This window comes from Bos indicus x Bos taurus, chromosome 12 (genome assembly GCF_003369695.1).
Source record: "Bos indicus x Bos taurus breed Angus x Brahman F1 hybrid chromosome 12, Bos_hybrid_MaternalHap_v2.0, whole genome shotgun sequence".
Taxonomy (NCBI): domain Eukaryota; kingdom Metazoa; phylum Chordata; class Mammalia; order Artiodactyla; family Bovidae; genus Bos; species Bos indicus x Bos taurus.
Genome location: NC_040087.1, coordinates 22,387,383 through 22,406,545, shown reverse-complemented (window position 1 = coordinate 22,406,545; position 19,163 = coordinate 22,387,383). Strand labels below are relative to the sequence as shown.

Here is a 19,163-nt window from a genome sequence, read left to right as displayed (position 1 = left end):
GGGAGAAATATCAATAACCTCAGATATGCAGATGACACCACCCTTATGGCAGAAAGTGAAGAAGAACTAAAGAGTCTCTTGATGAAAGTGAAGAAGGAGAGTGAAAAAGTTGGCTTAAAGCTCAATCAGAAAACTAAGATCATGGCATCTCTGCGATTTCTCTTTTAATCTTACGTTCCATGCTTCCTGAAGCTACCAAGAGTGCCTCTGCTTCTTGTTTCCAAGAAGAGATGGTTGGTTTTGTACTTCTAAGGGACAAGCCTCCTGGAATTATTCTCTGTTGATTTTATGAGAACTGCAGCTGTGAACATTCCAACTTGGTACTTGATCTCTACTGCTTTTGTCAGCTTTTCCTTATTTACAAAAACATAATTATTTTTGGCTGTGCTCGGTCTTCATTTCTGTACAGACTTTAGTTGCGACGAATGGGGGCCACTCTGTAGTTATGGCGTGCGGGCTTCTCACCGCAGTGCCTTCTCTAGTGGAATGTGGGCTCCAGGGCATGTGGGCTCCATAGTTGTGGTTCTTGGGCCCTAGAGCACAGGCTCAGAAGTTGTGGCACACGGGCTTAGTGGCTCAGCCACACGCGGACTCTCCCTGGACCAGGGATCAAACCCATGGCCTCTGCACTGGCAGGTGAACTTCTAACCACTGGACCACCAGCGACGGCCTGTCAACTCTTCTTACGTACTACATTTCAGGATTGCTATGTCTCCTAACTTGCCATAGACAGAGCTTGCATTTCTATTTCTCCTCCTTGTTGTTTTCCTCGCAGTTTTTCTATAATTCCAGTGGTATTCTAAATGGCCAATTTTGAAAGGACCCAGAGAATTCACATTAATAATTTAAAAATTCCTCTCTTCCTTTCTCAAATATCTCTGCAACAAAAAATGGAGAAATTTTTGTTGTGAAGTGGTTAAATTGATGGATGCAGAGAGCCAGCTGGGATCATCAGCATTTTAGGTTAAAAACATCTTGAAGAGTCAATTTTCATGGAGGAGTGGTAAGAAAAAGGCAAGAGATGGTATCTACCCCAAAGCTAATAGTCTGTGGGTACACATAAGTACAGATGGACAACATGTTTACAGATAACACTGGATCAGATTGAGCAAGTTTCTATTCTGATTTTTAGTTTCTGTACTATACTATTTTGTCACATATTTTGAACATTACCCAGGACTGATGCTGAAGCTCTAATACTTTGGCCACCTGATATGAAGAGCTGACTTATTGGAAAAGACCCTGAGGCTGGGAAAGATTGAAGGCAGGAGGAGAAGGGGGTGTCAGGGGATGAGATGGTTGGATGGCATTACTGACTCAATGGACATGAGTTTGAGCAAGCCCCGGAAGATGGTGGACAGGGAAGCCTTGTGTGCTGCAGTTCATGGGGTCACAAAGAGTCAGACACGACTTAACAACTGAACAATAATAACTCATCTACCCAAGACAGAGTAGAGATTTGTCATTGTTTAAATACTTCAGTCAATGTGGGTAGCCAATTTGGAGAAATTCTTGAATTTTCCCACACTGACTACATTAACCAGGTAACTGCCATATATCCAGAGTATTACCTGATGCTGACACCAGCTTTTCTGTTTATTCCTCTTGTTTCTTTTTGACTTTACAAACAAATTAACTCTGTGGTGGCTTTGCTTCTTATCCAAATAATTTATTTATGAATAGGACCCTCTGATTCAGATTTCCTATGTTAATGCCAAAACACTGTTTATATACTAACAGTAAACTGGACTATTTATGCAGTATAGCCACCCTGGCTTGTCATGGTTTCAGGGGAACCCTTTTCTCAGGACATGAAAGCTCTAGTGTTAAAGATCAATAAACCCTTTCAGAACCCATCAACAGTAGCCAAAAACCCTTCCCATCCAGTCACATCTACTAGCTTGGCTCCTTTCCTCCATCAAGGATTAAAGAAATAAACACAAAAACAAATTGAATCACACCTATTGAATCATACCCCTGAACTGTATTAAAGCCCATTTCTGAAAAAAAAATAATAAAGCCCATTTCTGTTGGGGTGATAATGAGAGTTGTGATTGTCTTCAAATTAATTATATCTCCCTTCAATGTCCATACGAAATGTTTCCAACTTGCAAGACTGGCTTAATTCACATCTTATCTGGTAAAATTCTGCAGTGCAATTACTAATGCTAACATTTAGTGAGCATTTATCATGTGTTAGGATCTGTGCTTTTCATGCCTTACCTCATTGATCCTCAGAACACCTCTTAAAGATGGAATCATTACCAACCCAACTTATGGATATTAAATGTCCGGTTGAAGGAAATTGAAGATGAAGGAAATATGGGGAAAATGCTACAGTACGCACAGAAAACAAATAACAAAATACAGAAGTAAGTCCTTCGTTATCAGTAATTACTTTAAATATAAATGATTTAAACTTCCCAAAAGACATAGATTAGTAGAATAAATTCAAAAAATGAGATTCAAGTGTATGCAATCTACACTTTAGAGGTAAGGACACGCATAAGTTTAAAGCGAAAGCATGAGAAAGATATTCCATGCAAATAGTAATGAAAAGAAATCAGGGTGGCGATACAAATATTAGATAAAACACACTAAGTAAAAAATCTATAAGACAAAGATGGACATTCTATAATGAAAAAAGGGTCAATTCACCAAGATATTAACAGTTATAAATATTTACATACCAAACATTAGAGTTCTGAAATTTATGAAGCCAAAGTGATAGCATTGAAGAGAGAAATAAACAACTCTACAATAATACTAAGAATCTTAAATACCAGACTTTCAATAACGTATACAACAGCCAGACAGAAGATCTTTAAAGGAAATATGGGGCTTAAAACACATAGAGATCAACTGGACCTAATGAAAATGTACAGAATACTTTATCCAACGACAAAAGGATAGATATTTTTCTCAGTTGCACATGGATCATTAATCAAGATAGACAACATTTTAGGTCACAAGTCTTAATAAATTTTAAAAGATTGAAATCATACAAAGTGTCTTTTCCTATAACAGTAGGATGAAACAAGAAATCAGTAGCAGAAGGAAAACTGGAAAGTTGACAAACATGTGGAAATAAAATACCACTCTCTTAAGCAACCATGGATCAAAGAAGAAATTACAAAGGAAATAAGAAAATAACTTGAGACAAATGAAAATGAAAAAAACAACATACCAACTTAATGGATGCAGCAAAAACAGTGCTAAGAGGGAATCTTTCTATAAATCCATGAAGAAAAGAAAAGCCTCAAATCAATAAAATAACTTTAATACCTTCAGGAACTTATCACAACAGAATGTATTTATTGCAACAAAACTTAAAAATTGCTAAAATGGTGCATTTATCTTATGTATTTGCATGTGTGCTAAGTTCAACCTAGTGACCCTATGGACTGTAGCCCGTCAGGCTCCTCTGTCCATGGGATTCTCCAGGCAAGAATACTGGAGTGGGTTGCCATGCCTCCTCTAGGGGATCTTCCAGAGCCAGGGATCAAACCCAGCATGTCTTATGTCTCCTGCATTGGCAGGCATGTTCTTTACCAGTAGACCACCTGGGAAGCCCTATCTTAAATATATTTTGTCACAAAAATTAAAAATATAAAAAAAGCCAAACCTAAACAAAAAAGCTTTTTTAAGTCAGATGACCCATCAAATTTCCTTTTGTTTTTTCCCTAGAAATCTTGCTCCCAGGGGCCTCCTTTCTCTTCTCTCTTGTGTATACATTGATTATCTCCAGGCACTTAATGGTAATCCAGGGAGTTCCCTGTCCAACTTGTGTTGGAGCCACTGCTTCCTTCATCTATTTCCTGATTTATTCCCTTTGTCAGGTGGATACTATTCTATATGAAAGGATACTATATCTTCTGAGTCCTTGTATGTTTCAGGATGTCTTTATTTTTGCCCTTAGCCAAATCGCAGTTCAGATTTCCTCACAACTTCTCCAATTACTTCTAGCCTCCAAGTCAATGCTTTCTAAGTTGTTCCATGACCCCTTTCTTATTGTGCCTCAACCTCTGTACACGATCTCTGTCTTCTAGTTTTTATTGAATCTGATCTTTAATTTGAAGTCTGTCTCCCGACACATGTTTTTGTAAAATGAACAAGAGAATGGATGAATACCATCCACTGATGTTTTCTTCCTATGTTTACCTACTGGGTTCAATCCTTTGCTCCCTGCTATGCCCAGGAAATTGTTGAAGCGCCAGAGCTACAACCCAACTGTATAAAGAACAGCTTTGTAAATTGTCCATAGTCTTAAATGTTCTCTGACTTTCTCATTTCAAAATAGTTTTGGAGTTGAATTTGCTGTTTCTGGTCTTTGAGATTTTTTTTTTTTTTTTTAAGTATATCCCCAGAAGAACAAAACAGCAACTAAATAAAAACCTCTATTTGTTGGAAAACTTGTTAGCTATTGTGCTACCTTCATAATTTTCATTTCAAATTGTTATTAACCAAAAATCAGTGTTTTCAGAGACTGGATCCTTCCGCTTGAGACAGCATGACACAGAGGGTTAAGAAAACATATTTCAGATTTCATTTTCTGCTTTTTTGTTTTGTTTACTGTGTGCCTTTGTATGTGTTCCCATCTAAGTGTTTTCAATGTTTAAATAAATATTTAAGACCCAGGTCTATATTTGGATGCATGCATAATCAACATTACCTTCAGTTAAATCATCTACATTTTGCAACAAATGGCAGAAATTGACCTTGATATTTTCCAGGAGGACAAATTTATAAATATGAAAACAGAAAAGAAAATCCTGCACTAAGACAGCAAATGACTCAGTACAGCTTCTATAGTGAAATGAAGATAATTCACAAGGCCGGCATATTTATGAAAAGTACAATAAATTATGTAAGACCATAAATAAGCACAGATAATATGAGCCTGTGCCTGTTTCTCAATGCTGGAAATTTTTATGTATCTAAGCCCTTGTGTGTTTTCCCTTCAGTGGGTTTTGTCCATAAAAACTAAATGTTCTGGGACTTGTGGACACAGGGGTAGGAAGGGGGGATGAAATGAGAGAGTAGCCTTGACATATACATACTACGATGTGTAAAATAGATCGCTCATGAGAAGATGCTGTATCGCACAGAGAGCTCAGCTGGTGCTCTGTGATGACCTAGAAGGACGCCAAGGAGATGCGGAGGAAGCTCACCAGGGAGGGGGTATATGTATACATAAGCCTGATGCAATTCGTTGTACAGCAGAAACTAACACAACATTGTAAAGCAATTATTCCCCAATTAAAAAACAAAACAAAACCAAAACTAAATGTTCTGGAAAGAACCCCTTCCCCCCGTCAGAGTGACCCTGTCATTTGAAATCCTACTTTTGCTTTTTTTTTTAACAGATGTTTTGTGTTGAAAGGAATAAAACCAGCCTTTGTTTTTTGATGCAAAGAGAGAAAAAACATTGATGAAGAATATCTATAAATAACTTCTTTAAAAATGGCCACTGTTTGATATTTGTGACTCAATAAATCTTTTTAACTGAGCAGCTAGTCATTGGACTAGTTGATTGGATGGAGCCTCACCATATGTTAATTTTTTCTAACCTATCCTTTACCAGCACAGAGAGGCTACATGGGTAAGCAAAGGAAGAAGGAGGAAGCGGAAGAAAGTCCTGGAGAGCATGTAAATAGACATGGGTGTAGGGTCAGACAACCTGAATTTTCCCCAGGAGGATACAGCGCTATGAGCAGGGCTCTTTCAACAGGGTGTGTGCTGTCCCTCCACCACACTTTAGATATATGTGTGTGTGTGTGAGTTGCTCAGTCGTGTCCAACTCTTTTGCAACCGCATGAACTGTAGACGGCCAGACTTCTCTGTTTTTGGGATTTCCCAGGCAAGAATATCGGAGTGCGTTACCATTTCCTTCTCCAGGGGATCCTCCCAACCCAGGGATCAAACTTGTGTCTCCTGCTTGGCAGGTGGATTCTTTATTGCTGAGCCACTTGGGAAGCCCATGCATATATATCCACACATGTATAAGCAAACATACATTTGTATGCAAGAAAAATACAAATGGCTCCAATAGAATAGTAGTACTCTAAATTAATTTTTTATTGTTTTAGACAAATGTTTTCTTCTTATTGCTCTTTTGTGACTGATCTCTTTTCTAGTTTAGAGTGCTATTGCTATGGTTTCCTGCTCAGCATAGTAATTTCTATCTGTATGAAATTATCCTGATTGCTCCCTGCAAGACTCTGTGATTTCAGTAGTGTGAGGAGCACAGTGCTGTTCAGATAATGTTCAAAAATGCAAATATTTCCAGTAGGAATGTTCACAGGAGTTCTTCCCCCATGTTATCCTAGATTAAAAAAAAATAGACGTAGAAGTGTGATAATAGTAAATTGGTTAAAAAAAAGAAGAAGAACCCAAACATTGTGGGGATGGTGGTTAAAAGTTACAATGAGGAAGACAGCATTCTTGTTGAAAGATTTTACAAATCAGTGGTATATACTGTTGAGTTTATGCCTCAAACTCTGATTTTCGTGTAAAATCAAACTGTCAAAGGACTCTGTGTTCGATTTTCAGATTCTACTTGGAACGTTTTTAGAATCTGCTCCCTGATGCTTGTGATTAGAGTGTCTACTTCTTGACACTCTTTGAGCCAAGCTGTTTTTAAGCATCTGCACAGATATTTTTCTTCCTTGAGCTTCAGGACTCCTGATTTCCGTGTATCAAAGTCAAGCTTCCAGCTGTTTAAATTGTAGACAGGGGGCAGAGCTGGTCCCATTACTAGGGAAGAGGGAGGGTCTAGAAACTGGTGTAGCTGAGAAGACAGAGTGAAAAAGAAACAGGACTCTGTCTCCGTAAGACCCACGCTGAGCAGGTGACTCCTCTGCATTCGAAATGACCCATTTTAAGGATTGTGAAGGCAATTCCTAATGAGTCAGTTCTTCCTCTTTTTGTTGTTTGTTTATAAGAAAATAGAGTAGGGTTTCTCAGCATTGGCACTGTTGACATTTCAGACCAGATCATTCTTTGTCATGGGGAGGGGCGGGGAGTGGTCCTATGCCTGAAACAGTTTTCAGCAGTGTCCCTAGCTAGCACCCACTAGATGTCAGTGGTGCCCATCAAAGATGTTGTGACAACTGAAAACATCTCCAGGTATTGCCAAACATCCACTGGGGTAAGTGTGCAAGGCACAATTGCTCCTTGTAGAGAATCCCTGGGTCCAGAAGATCCCCTGGAGAAGAAAATGGCAACCCACTCCAGTATTCTTGCCTGGAGAATCCCATGGACGGAGGAGCCTGGTGGGCTACAGTCCATAGGGTTGAAAAGAGTTGGACATGACTGAAGTGCCTTAGAGAGAGACACAGAGAGAGAGAGAGAACCCCTGAAACAGAACGTTGTTCGATCCACTTTCTCATTAGGATCAGTTTCTCTAAATTACTGGCTCCCAAACATTTTTTTCCTCTTCTCTTAAAAAGGAAGGTGTTAAAACTTGATAGTTATATGGCCCCTAGTATGCATTACACTTTTTAAATGCTGAATTTTGTATACAGCAGTAGTGACCACTTTATAAGATGAGTCAAGGATTTCCTTGGTGGCCAGAGGTTAAGACTTTGCCTTCCAGTGCAGGGGGTGTAGGTTCGATCCCTGGTCAAAGATCCCACATGCCTCAAGGCCCAAATACCAAAACAAAAAACAGAAGCAGCACTGTAACAAATTCAATAAAGACTTAAAAAATGGTCCACAAAAAAAAAAAATCCTAAAAAACTCTCATTTTTTAAAATATTTTTTTGAAAATTATTGCAGGATTCTTGTTTCCTTTACTTTTCTCCTGTCCTTCCTTGCACCCCAATTCTTGCAGAACCTTTTTATCAGGTGAAAGGAATGGAGGTGGCTGTGGCTTCTGTAAGGTTGAAGATATCATGCTAGATTTGGGGGAGATTGATAGGTCTAAGAGAAAACGGAGACAGCAGTATGAGGAATGATGGTGCTAGACTAAATTCTAACTCAGAAAAACGAAGATTGGCAACACGTAATAGTAGACATTTTGGAAGAAGGTGACTAGGTCCTCTTTATATTTGTCCTGGAGAAGAAAACACTGAAGGACTTAGATATGTATGCTAGACTTTGGACGCCTGAAGCAGACCTCTATAATCTTAGAAATAGATGTAGTTTCAGACAGGGGCCCCAGTAAGAAATGTGGCTCTGGATGAAGGAAGAGTTTTGGGTATCACACGATAACTCCTAATGAGGATAAAAGATGAACCACCCCAGGAACCAGTGTGAAATTACTAAAGAACTAGAATCCCCAAACCTTGATTTTATTACTATATTTTTTGTTTTTAAAAATAGCTTCATTATTTATTTGGCCATTCCGGGTCTTAGTTGCAACACATAGAATCTTTCTGGTTGTCACATGTGAAATTTTAATTGTGGCATGCAGGATCTAGGGAGCTCAGAGTCTTAGCCACAGGACCACGAGGGAAATCCCATACTACCTAATACTATTCTTTTTTAAAAAGAAACTTTATGAGATGCCTTATATAAGATGGATATATGAAAAGATATCCTGACGTTTAAGGGAGATTTCACCCTCAAATTGAAACAATGGAGTGCTTTTCTTAAGGATTTTTATTTTAAAAGATAAAGGTTTTGAAATTTTTGTCCTTTTCTAACTTTCAAAACCCTGACGTGAGTATGTCACCGCTCTCCAGGTGAGCTCGAAATGGTACAGACTGAAAACAGAACTTGTGTGCTTGAAGATGCTCTAATTCAAGTTCTCACAGAGTTCCTGACTCTTTTTGAGAATCTCCTGTGCCACCAGCCAGAAGGTGAATGTGAGAAGAATCAAACAGCCTTCCATTGTTTTAACCACATACATTTCCCATCAGGACAGGCTATGTAATTTTTCTAGATAAGTGTCAAAGGAGCATGCAGGCCCCCAGGCTCAAAACTTATTAAGAATTTCAGGACACCTCTTTTTTCCGGTTATCGCGGCGTAGGGAACTATGAGCAGCAAAGTCTCCCGCGACACCCTCTACGAGGCGGTGCGGGAAGTCCTGCACGGGAATCAGCGCAAGCGCAGAAAGTTTTTGGAGACGGTGGAGCTTCAGATCAGCCTGAAGAACTATGACCCTCAGAAGGACAAACGCTTCTCGGGCACCGTCAGGCTTAAGTCCACTCCCCGCCCCAAGTTCTCCGTGTGTGTCTTGGGGGACCAGCAGCATTGTGATGAGGCCAAGGCTGTGGACATCCCCCACATGGACATCGAGGCGCTGAAAAAACTCAACAAGAATAAGAAACTGGTCAAGAAGCTGGCCAAGAAATATGATGCCTTTTTGGCTTCAGAGTCTCTGATCAAGCAGATCCCCCGAATCCTGGGCCCAGGCCTGAACAAGGCTGGCAAGTTCCCTTCCTTGCTGACCCACAATGAGAACATGGTGGCCAAAGTTGATGAAGTGAAGTCCACGATCAAGTTCCAGATGAAGAAGGTGCTGTGTCTGGCAGTGGCTGTTGGCCACGTGAAGATGACAGATGATGAGCTTGTGTACAACATCCACTTAGCTGTCAACTTCCTGGTGTCATTGCTCAAGAAAAATTGGCAGAACGTCAGGGCCTTGTACATTAAGAGCACCATGGGCAAGCCCCAGCGTCTGTACTAAGGCACAGCTTAATAAACCATACTAAACCATCAAAAAAAAAAAAAAAAGAATTTCAGGACAGTGACAGCAGATCAGGAAACCTAGTGATGTCCTCTCCTAAGCATGACACTGTTTGCGGGACACTTTTTTCCTTCTACTTAACTAGTCCCTCCCTTTTCTTCAGCAGAGCGCTTGGTCACTCAGCCTTTAGTTGTTCGGAATGGGCCAGGGAGATTAATTCCATGGTTCATCTGTATTTATAAGAAAACGTGTGAATTTTGAATAATAACATATACCTGCAGAATACTTTTAACCCAAACTGTATTGCATTAAATTTAACCAATCCTCCATTGTAAGAAACACCGCTGTTTGATGTACATTAAGAAAGAAAAGATGCTGTTCAATATGATGCGTGCGTGCGTGCTAAGTCACTTTAAGTCATGTCCGACTTTTTGTGACACTATGTACCATAGGCTGCCAGGCTTCTCCGTCCATAGGATTTTCCCGGCAAGAATACTGAAGTTGGGTTGTCATGCCCTCCTCCAGAGGATCTTCCTGACCTAGGGATTGAAGCTGTGTCTCTTATGTCTGCTGCATTGGCAGGTGGGTTCTTTACCACTGTGCCACCTGGGAGCCTTCAAGATGATGCACCATCATTGTAAAGTGAACTGTAAATTCAGAGACATTAAAATGTTAAAGACTCTAGGGATGATGAAACTGTGGGTCTCAGTACAGAGGGTTTGCAACACCTTGGGCGATCTGCCATCTCCTCCCTACTAGCTAGTTGCATAAGGCTCTTTGGTTAACAGAAGAGAGGCACAGGGGCTCAAGGAGATGTGCTCAGGTCACATGACTTGTTGGGGGCAGAGCAGTAGGTCCCTGGGACCAAGATGGTTCTCCCTCCTTCCCTGCTTTAGCTCAGCTGCCTTGACTCCTTGGCAGGGTCTTTCCCTGGGTCAGAGAAGATCAGTGGTAAAGAAGGAATAAAATGACAGAAGACTAGATGAGTAAAGGACAAACATGCAAGCAAATATTAATGTTTTTTTTTCTCTCTCTCTCTTCACACACATACGTATGTATTTTACTATATATACATATTTTTAAAATGGCATTTGGGAAGCAATATTTTTATGTGAAATTTAATCAATTTATGTCTCTTTTTTCATTTAGTTTCAAGCTGTTGATGATTACATATATATATATATATATATCATTTCAAGCTGTTGTATGCATGCATAAGCACATGCATTTTATTTTGGGGGGTGAGTGCTATAGTTATGTGTGCAATAAACACCATAAAAGTTTAGTGTAAACCTGTACATAAAGTTACCCATGAAGATGAAAGAGAATTTAGAAAATAAACTGAAAGGTCCATGAAGATTAGGGAAAGTGTAGTCATCTATGTGTAAAGTGTCTTCAATGTTAACAATTTGAAATTGCCAAAGAAACTTTTTGAGATATTCAGCAGAAATTCTTTCTTCCTCACCAGCATCCACTTAACCATACACAGAGGGAAGCCCAGGTGGCTCAGTGGTAAAGAATCCATCTGCCAGTGAAGGAGACGTGGGTATGATCCCTGGGGTGGTGAAGATCTCTTGGAGGAAGAAATGGCAACCCACTCCAGTACTCTTGCCTGGAAACCCCGCAGACAGAGGAGACCGGCAGGCTATGATTCGTAGGGTCTCAAAGAGTCAGACATGACTGAGCAACTGAGCATGCATGCACAACCCATACACATGCATGCACACACACTTGTCCACAACAGGCTCACGCACTTTCTCCCTAAGCCTCCCCTGCAACCTTACAGTCTCATAATTGTAGTTCCTTGTGTGACATAAAAAGCAAAAAAAAAAAAAAAATGAAGATTTTCACTTCTCTTGCTCTCCCTAAGAGACAGGCTGTGCCTTCAGAGACCAAAATCTCCAAGACAGCCTTTGTCTCTCACCCCCACTCCATCCTGCTTTGGGTGTAGGAGGGTGGGGGCTGGGTCAGGATGTGGCTCAGTGGGAATTTGTTTCAATACACTGAGTCCCCTGGTGGAAAGTCCAGGGCCCTCAAGGGGCACAGTGGGCCAGGTGGGCCTGATGCCTCTGGAATTCCAAGGGACAATGACAAATGGGCACTGTGGGCTGTGTCCGCGTGCCAACAGCTAAAGCTCAGACATCTGATACAAGGGACCCGAGTCAAACAAAAGCCAATATTGAAGCTGATCCCTTGGAAGAGGAGGAGTGAAAGGAAAAGGGATTTGGAGAAAAACTGTTGGCACCATAGCTCTTAAGATTCACGCAGCCAAAGACAAATTCAAGTTACATTCTTCCAAAGGTATTCCTCTTCAGCCTAAAAGCCGCAACTGGTAGAGATATGCAAAAGCTTCAGACAGAGGTGGACTTAATCAGATTTAGGGAGGAAAAACTAAATGAGGAATGTCTTAGAAAATAAACTCTAGTTCCTAGCTTCCTCCCTGGTCTCCTTTACCCTTTGCTTTTCTTTGGCTTCTTAGTGGGAGGGGAAAAGTGATATCCATCCTGTTATTCCTTAATTTTCATCTTGCAGCTCATTATCTCAATCAGCACGTCACAGTTGAGTGCCTTGATTTCTGAGAAAAATTCCAGCGGGTTCTTGTAGCTGGTGATGAGCTGTGGCTAATCGCCACAGTTAAGATTTTCTGTCCTGACCTCAAAGGGATGGTGAGCATTTGATTGGCAGGAAAGTTAAATAAAGCATCAACAGGCAGAAGTGATCATGTTCTTCTTTGGCTCTTGGGGATCTGGAATAGGAGGAAGGAGGTCAGGGATCAGAAAACAGTAACCAACCCAAGCCAATGAAAGGACAGTTTTATCTGGACCCAAAAGGGGTCCCAGTATTACAGTACATTGAAGGAGTGGGGACTCAGGGCTGGAAGAGTGAAACATTTTCTGATGTGAAAACTGGAAGAATCTGGTCTACAAAGGGAAGGTTAGGGCTGGGACTCAGTGGAGAACTTGGGGGGTCATGGGCCAAAGAGAGGGGACTCTCTTGAGTGAAAGCAACCAGAAGCAAGGGCTGGCAGTTGGAATCACTGTTTACCTCCAGTTTGTGCTCTAGACTCAATCTCTCTCTGCTTCCAGGCTCCCCATCTGTGAAATGAAGGAAATAGAAACTAATTTACCTCCTAGGGTGTCTACACAGTGTAATGCATTTAAAAAAAAATGGTTTGCATGGAATAAATGGAACAATCTGAGGATATTCTGGGCCAGGGTTAACATCAGTTAGGTGGAGAATTAAAGTACATGAGGCTTGAAATGAAAGAATGCAAAACCTAAACCTCCAATGTCCCACCCCAAAAGAAAGGATGAAAAGGATATATATAGGAAAGAAAACTGAAAACTGAAAGAAGAGCCCAAGGGGCATGCTAAGCCTCAGAGGTGTGATACGTCTCTATAGGTCAATGTCCGGTGTGCACTGAGAATCTTCGGGAATGTCAGTATTTGCAAGATCAGGAAACGTCTATAATCGTGGGTGGTGGTGGAAGAAACACAACAGAGAAATTTATGTTAGTTCGTAAACAGAAGGAGCGAGACAGGATCAGAAAGAAAGAAGAGAAGCAAAAAGGGTAAAGGAAGTGGAATATATGGAATTCAGTTAAAAAATAACCCACATCCTCCCCCCTGCTACCCCCTCCAAAACAAACCCTAGAGTGAAAAAAGAAAAAAAGAAAACTAAAACAAAAAAGCCTCCTCTCTTTCCTCCCCGACCAAATAGATTGTTGGAATTACACAGACAGTTAAGCCAAAATGGTTATCTGGTGGCTTCTTGCACACACAGTCCTAATGAGCAGTTTGAAACTTGGTCCTAGAATACACAGGAGGAGATTGTGGGGAGGACCAAGTAAAACACAGTGAGTCACGAATCCAAACCATCCAATTTGTCTGCAGCGGAAAGCAGAACAAGGCAGCTGCCTCCTCTGCCTCCTGTCTGCTGCTGAAGCCATTGGCATCCAGGCTGGATGGTTGTATCTGGGGAGAGCGGGCAGGGTGGGGGAAGGGCACACGCCTCCCTGGTTCTTTCCTTCTCTCTGGTAGAATCCTCTGTGCGCTGTGCAGAGTGGGCTTAGAGGGAGCTTTCTGGGTATTCTAAACAAAGGGACCAGTACTGCCTTCCTCTGCCTGATGGACCCTGAATTCCAAAACGCTGAGAGAGAGCACAGGGGAGCAAACCATAATAAAGTTCTGATTTGGAAACCAACCCAGATCGAACCTTATTTTCAAGTCAACGTGAATGAAAAATAAGCTTTCAGAAGCAAAGCTGATGACTGACACCCTCACTCTGCATCTCAGCATACAATCAGCTAGCCAAGGCAAAGGCAAATGAAATCTAAGTCACCAGCGTCCTGGTTAAGTATCAGGAAATGCCTTTCCTACCACAGCCGTCTTCCATGGAATTCCAGAACTGCGGTGTTCCTCCGTCACACTCGAATCATTTGTGGCTTCCAGGAAGGCATCAAGCTTGTTAGAACTACACATGCTTTGGAGAGTGAATATTTTTCTTTGAAACTCAAGAGGAAAGACACAGAAGAGAAATAAAATAGCCCCCCATCCCCACTTCCTGCCACTGTGTGTCTTCTATTCTGATAACTTCGCATTCCTAAGTCAAAGCAGGTGGACATAGCTCCCACTTCTTGGTGTTCTCAACACATTTACCTTCTTTGAGTCCTCTTCTAAAAAGGAAAACTTTCTGAACCAAAAGGTAGAAGGTTTGGGGCTAGGAATATTAGCAATGGAGAATGTCCTGGCTCGACTGCAATCGTATCTCAGATGAAACTGAAAGAAAAGAGCCCTGTCCAAGCCACTGGCCGTGCTCACTGTTTATTCGCCTCAAATCAGGACCGCAGGCACTGGGCCCTGGAAAAATAGGTTTTGGACACATCTTAGTACCTGTCATCAAGGGCTCATATCTTCCATGACATATGGACATTTTAAGATCTGCAAATAAATATCCTAGGTAATAAAATGTCTGTCTGTGAGCTCAGAGTGGCAAATGGAAAGTTCTGGGGGATTTTCAAAGTTCTCATATTAAAGGAGATGGGGACACACATCATTCGTTTTTAGTTTGAGCCAGTACCATTTCCTGGGAAAATGGCACTTACCTCCCAACTGGCTACTTCTTTTATGTCCTGACCACCCCCACCCACCCTTCTCTTTTTCTATGAAATGCAAGTGAATACAGCTTTCGCTGGAAGTGAGCCCTAAGACTGAATTTTATGCAGCTTATTTGAAATGATTTAAGACAAATATTTTTGTGAACCTTGGATCCCCAAATTGGGAAGAACTATTTATAAACAGATACTGACACAGTTGATGACATAGTTGGCTTAAAAAAAAATGTAAGCTTGCCTTCAACCTGGTCCCTGAAATTGTATTTGTAAATGATGAATTTGTGTATAAAGGGACAATTTCCTGTAAATCAATGTACCTTACTTTGTAGATTTCAGTGTAATACAAAAAACCCTCTGTCCTTGGAAATCAAATGACACATAAATTGTTCATGATCGTCCTAGGAAAAAACTATATGTTATGTGGAGTGATTTATCTAGACTCTCAGTCCCTTCTCATTGGAAACTTGTATTTCTCAATAATGTTCCAATTAGTGTAACCCAGCAGAACAAATCTGGGATACCTGTGTTGATAATAAATGGACATAGGCTGATTCTTCGGGCATTTTCATTGTGGGATGTGTCCTAATAAAGAAGAACAGATGCTTTTAATGAAGCGGCTTTTGGTTTTTCCAGTTTCAGGCCTTCTCAGAGCTATTTCAGTTATTAAAGAGAAGAAAAATAAACAAAGGTCGCTTGCCATGATTGAGGGCAACCATGGTGAAGTCTGTGCAGAGGAAGGAGAATCCTTTGTCAGTTTCAGCCTTACTACCCGAGACAGGAAGCTGAAGGTAAACTCACTTCTGAGGGTGTGCTAGAATAGCATATTTTGGGGGTCTCTTTGCAGGGGTATTTGTAAAAGTGCCATATGATTCTGCTCATCTTTTGAGAGAATATGGGCAGAAACATGCTCTCTAATGGGTGCCTTTTCTGCAGAAATCAAATTCCTCGCTCTATAACATGTAGGCATCAGGGGGGTACCTGTTGCTTCTTGCATCTCTGGAATCTGTGCATCAGTTGGGAGAAGCTTGAATATACCCAAGGGAGCGTTTTGACTTCGGAGTATGAAATTACATCCTAGGAGAGGTGGTCTTTAGCATAGCTCCCAGAACTTGGAGAGCAGGAGGGATCCTGGTATCAGTGTACGGAGGGCTCAAGCTACCAAGGACAGTGGTGCTTTCCATTAGCTATGAGAAAACAGAGCAAGGTCAGCCATGAAATTCACGGAGAAACTCTTCAATTCCACATTTCCATCTTCCAGTTACACTGGCTCAGAGGTCATTTCCTGGGAATTTTTGATACTAAGAAACACCTTTCTCCTGTAATGTAAATAAGATGATGACTTGGATCCAGGTTTTGACACTGTTTTTTTTAAAAATATCATATTCTAGCCAAAAAGTCTTGTTCCATGACTATTTATGTGGCGCTTGGCAAGTAATTTTATTTGGCCCTCATTTTTGCCTCCAACAAAGTGATGACAATATTTTCTGTCCCAAATAACCTGAAAAGGGTCTCTTAAAAATAAATATGAACATTTATATAAATTATCTCTCCTTGTGTTAAAATAAACACAAGATGCTTTAAAGGATTACTGTTTTTATTTTCAGTAACATAAATTTCAAGACAAATGTGATTACAGTATTATGGTTTTATAATGGCCCATGAGAATCTGTCTGCAATGAGGGAAACCTGGGTTTGATCTCTGGGTTGGGAAGATCCCCTGGAGGAGGGCATGGCAACCCACTCCAGTGTTCTTGCTTGGAGAATTCCATGGACAGAGGAGACTGGTGGGCAGTCCATGGGGTCTCAAAGAGCTGGACATGACTGAGAGACTAATACACACACATACACACACACACGTGCAGTTTATAAAGCATTTTTTAGCATATGCTAACTGATTTGATCTTTACAAATATACCAGAAGACAAATCAGATAGGTGTTATTTTTTTCATTTCGTAAGTTAAGAAATCAAGAAGCAGAAAGTTTAAAGGATTTATATTAGGTCACACAGTCTGGAAAAGAAGATGTAAAACCCCGGTTGATGCTAATTTTCAATGACTTTCACTCCTCTTTGGTGTGAGGGTTTTAGAAACAAAGAAAGAAAGATAGCGCTAAGTTGTGTCCGACTCTTAGGATCCCACGAGCTGTAGCCCACCAGGCTCCTCTGTCCATGGAATTCTCCAGGCACTCCTCTTTGGTGTGAGGGTTTTATCAGATCACTAAATCTGTCTTTACTTTTTAAGCCACTTCAAATCTTAATATTCTGATTTTTCACATATTGCCATTTTAGTGTAGAAGTAAAACTGTGACCAGTCTGTTGGGTTGTGAGTCTAGGTTTAAAGATTTGACAGCATGGTACAACTCAACTGCGATGCCTCATAAATAAACTGACTTCACAGAGAGTTGCTGCTGCTGCTGCTGCTAAGTCGCTTCAGTCGTGTCCGACTCTGTGTGACCCCATAGACGGCATCCCACCAGGCTCCCCCGTCCCTGGGATTCTCCAGGCAAGAGTACTGGAGTGGGTTGCCATTTCCTTCTCTAATGCATGAAAGTGAAAAGTGAAAGTGAAGTCGCTCAGTCGTGTCCGACTCCTAGCGACCCCATGGACTGCAGCCCACCAGGCCCCTCCGTCCATGGGATTTTCCAGGCAAGAGTACTGGAGTGGGTTGCCATTGCCTTCTCCATCATAAAGAGTTAGGGAAGTTTGATTTCCAAGTTTATGATGGAAAGAAGTATTAGTATCTCTTTTTTTCTGTGCAAACTTTATTGAATTCCTCCTCTCCGCACCGCCCGCCCCCCGGCCCCGCCTCCTACAACTTACCCTTTAATAATTCCTTAGAGTCTTTTTGTACAGGAAGTTCCCACTCTCCTGGCCTCAACTTTTGGTCTCAGTGTAGACCCGATAACCAAACAGCCAGTCAGTATCTCTTCCCTGGGAATCAGGGGGAGAGGGAGAGCCAGTCATCTCCAGTGGATAGGCCTGTAACGGGGATGTTTCTGGGGCCATGGTTCTCATCACATGGATTCCAGAGTGGAAAAACACAGAGGTTAAGAGAAAGAGAGAGGGGCGATATTTGAGCAAGGCTTTGTGATAAGCAATGAGACTCAGAGGGAGTCCTGACAGATTTCCAAGACCTAGTTCCAATCCCTTCCTGGGGACTTGTGGTTTCCCTGCCCTTGAGTTCTCGGAGACAGCCCTGAAGCTAATATATGAACCTGGATTTAATGTGCTGAAGATCACCTTTCAATCCAACTGAAACAATTGTTCAAAGTAATTGCTTTCTCAGGCAGAACATTTTACACTCAGCTCTCTAATCCACACCATGCGTCATAAACACAGTGAAGCATTGATGTAATTATGTGAAGGACAGAGTGGAAATTAAAAGGAGGAAACGCAGGCTGGTGGTTAGATGGGCAACCTAAATGTCAGGAGTTTTGTTTCTGTTCTTGACATGACTCTGGAGACACACTCAGTATTAGGCTCTCTGCTGTCATCCCCACCCCCCAGAGCCTAAGAGACTAGTTAGATGAGCATAGCTTCTGATACTTGGGGACCCTTCTGATGGTAAAAGATGCCACTGAAAGTGGAGAAATCACAAGCCCACGCAGAGTGAAAGGCCAGTTTCACAGCTGGCCCATACTTCCTTGTCTACAAAGCAGAGGACAGCATTAAGTCATACTTGATGGGGCCAGTTTCAAACTATAGGAATCAAAGTCAACCTACTTTTTATCTTATGACATAGTTACCAGCTCAACACAGGAAATCTGTGAGATGGGACTGACAGTTTTTTTTTTTTTTCCTGTGTGTTTGAAGAGAGACAAGTGCTCTTATTTAAAAAGAAAATTCTGCTCTTCTGCTTCCATAGAACAATCACTTGTCTTTCAAAACCACAGCGTGGCAGCACTCTTTAGCCCCAAATCCTACATGTTTTCTGTAAGCATTTTCTGTTTGGCTCAAAATAATCAATGCACATTCTTTCTTACATATGACATGATTGCCTATGTAGAAAATCACCCCACTCCAAAGGGACTTACCTGGCGGTCCAATGGATAAGATTCCATGCTTCCACTGCAAGGAGTGTGGATTTGAGTCCTGGTCAGGGAACTAAGATCCCAGGTGCTGTCTGTGGTGGCCAAAAAAAAAAAAAAAAAGGTCACCATGGAGCCATAGGGATCGAGACAATGTGGTATTGACAGATGGATAGACATATTCATCAATGGAACAGAATAGAGAATGCGATATAGACCCACACAAATGTGCTCCTTTGTTTTTCATTTATTTATTAATTTATTTTTGAGGAAATTGCAAAAAAGCCTTTTCAACAAATGTTGCTGGAGTGATTGGATAGATTAAAAAATTTGAACTTCAACATAAAGTTGAAATTTATTATACAAAAATCAATTCCAAATAGATCAC

General features: G+C 41.2%; 1 protein-coding gene across 1 annotated transcript; it reads left to right on the top strand.

Moving 5' to 3' along the window:
- The first annotated feature begins 8,945 nt into the window (after positions 1 to 8,945).
- On the top strand, positions 8,946 to 9,670 carry LOC113902284 (60S ribosomal protein L10a). The gene has a single exon (XM_027557348.1). The coding sequence runs from the start codon at positions 8,982 to 8,984 to the stop codon at positions 9,633 to 9,635; it is 654 nt and encodes a 217-aa protein (XP_027413149.1). The 5' UTR covers positions 8,946 to 8,981; the 3' UTR covers positions 9,636 to 9,670.
- Positions 9,671 to 19,163: the final 9,493 nt, after the last annotated feature.

What these genes read in the sequence shown, in the direction of transcription:
- LOC113902284 (XM_027557348.1), top strand. Translation starts at nt 8,982, where the DNA reads ATGAGCAGCAAAGTCTCCCGCGACACCCTCTACGAGGCGGTGCGGGAA.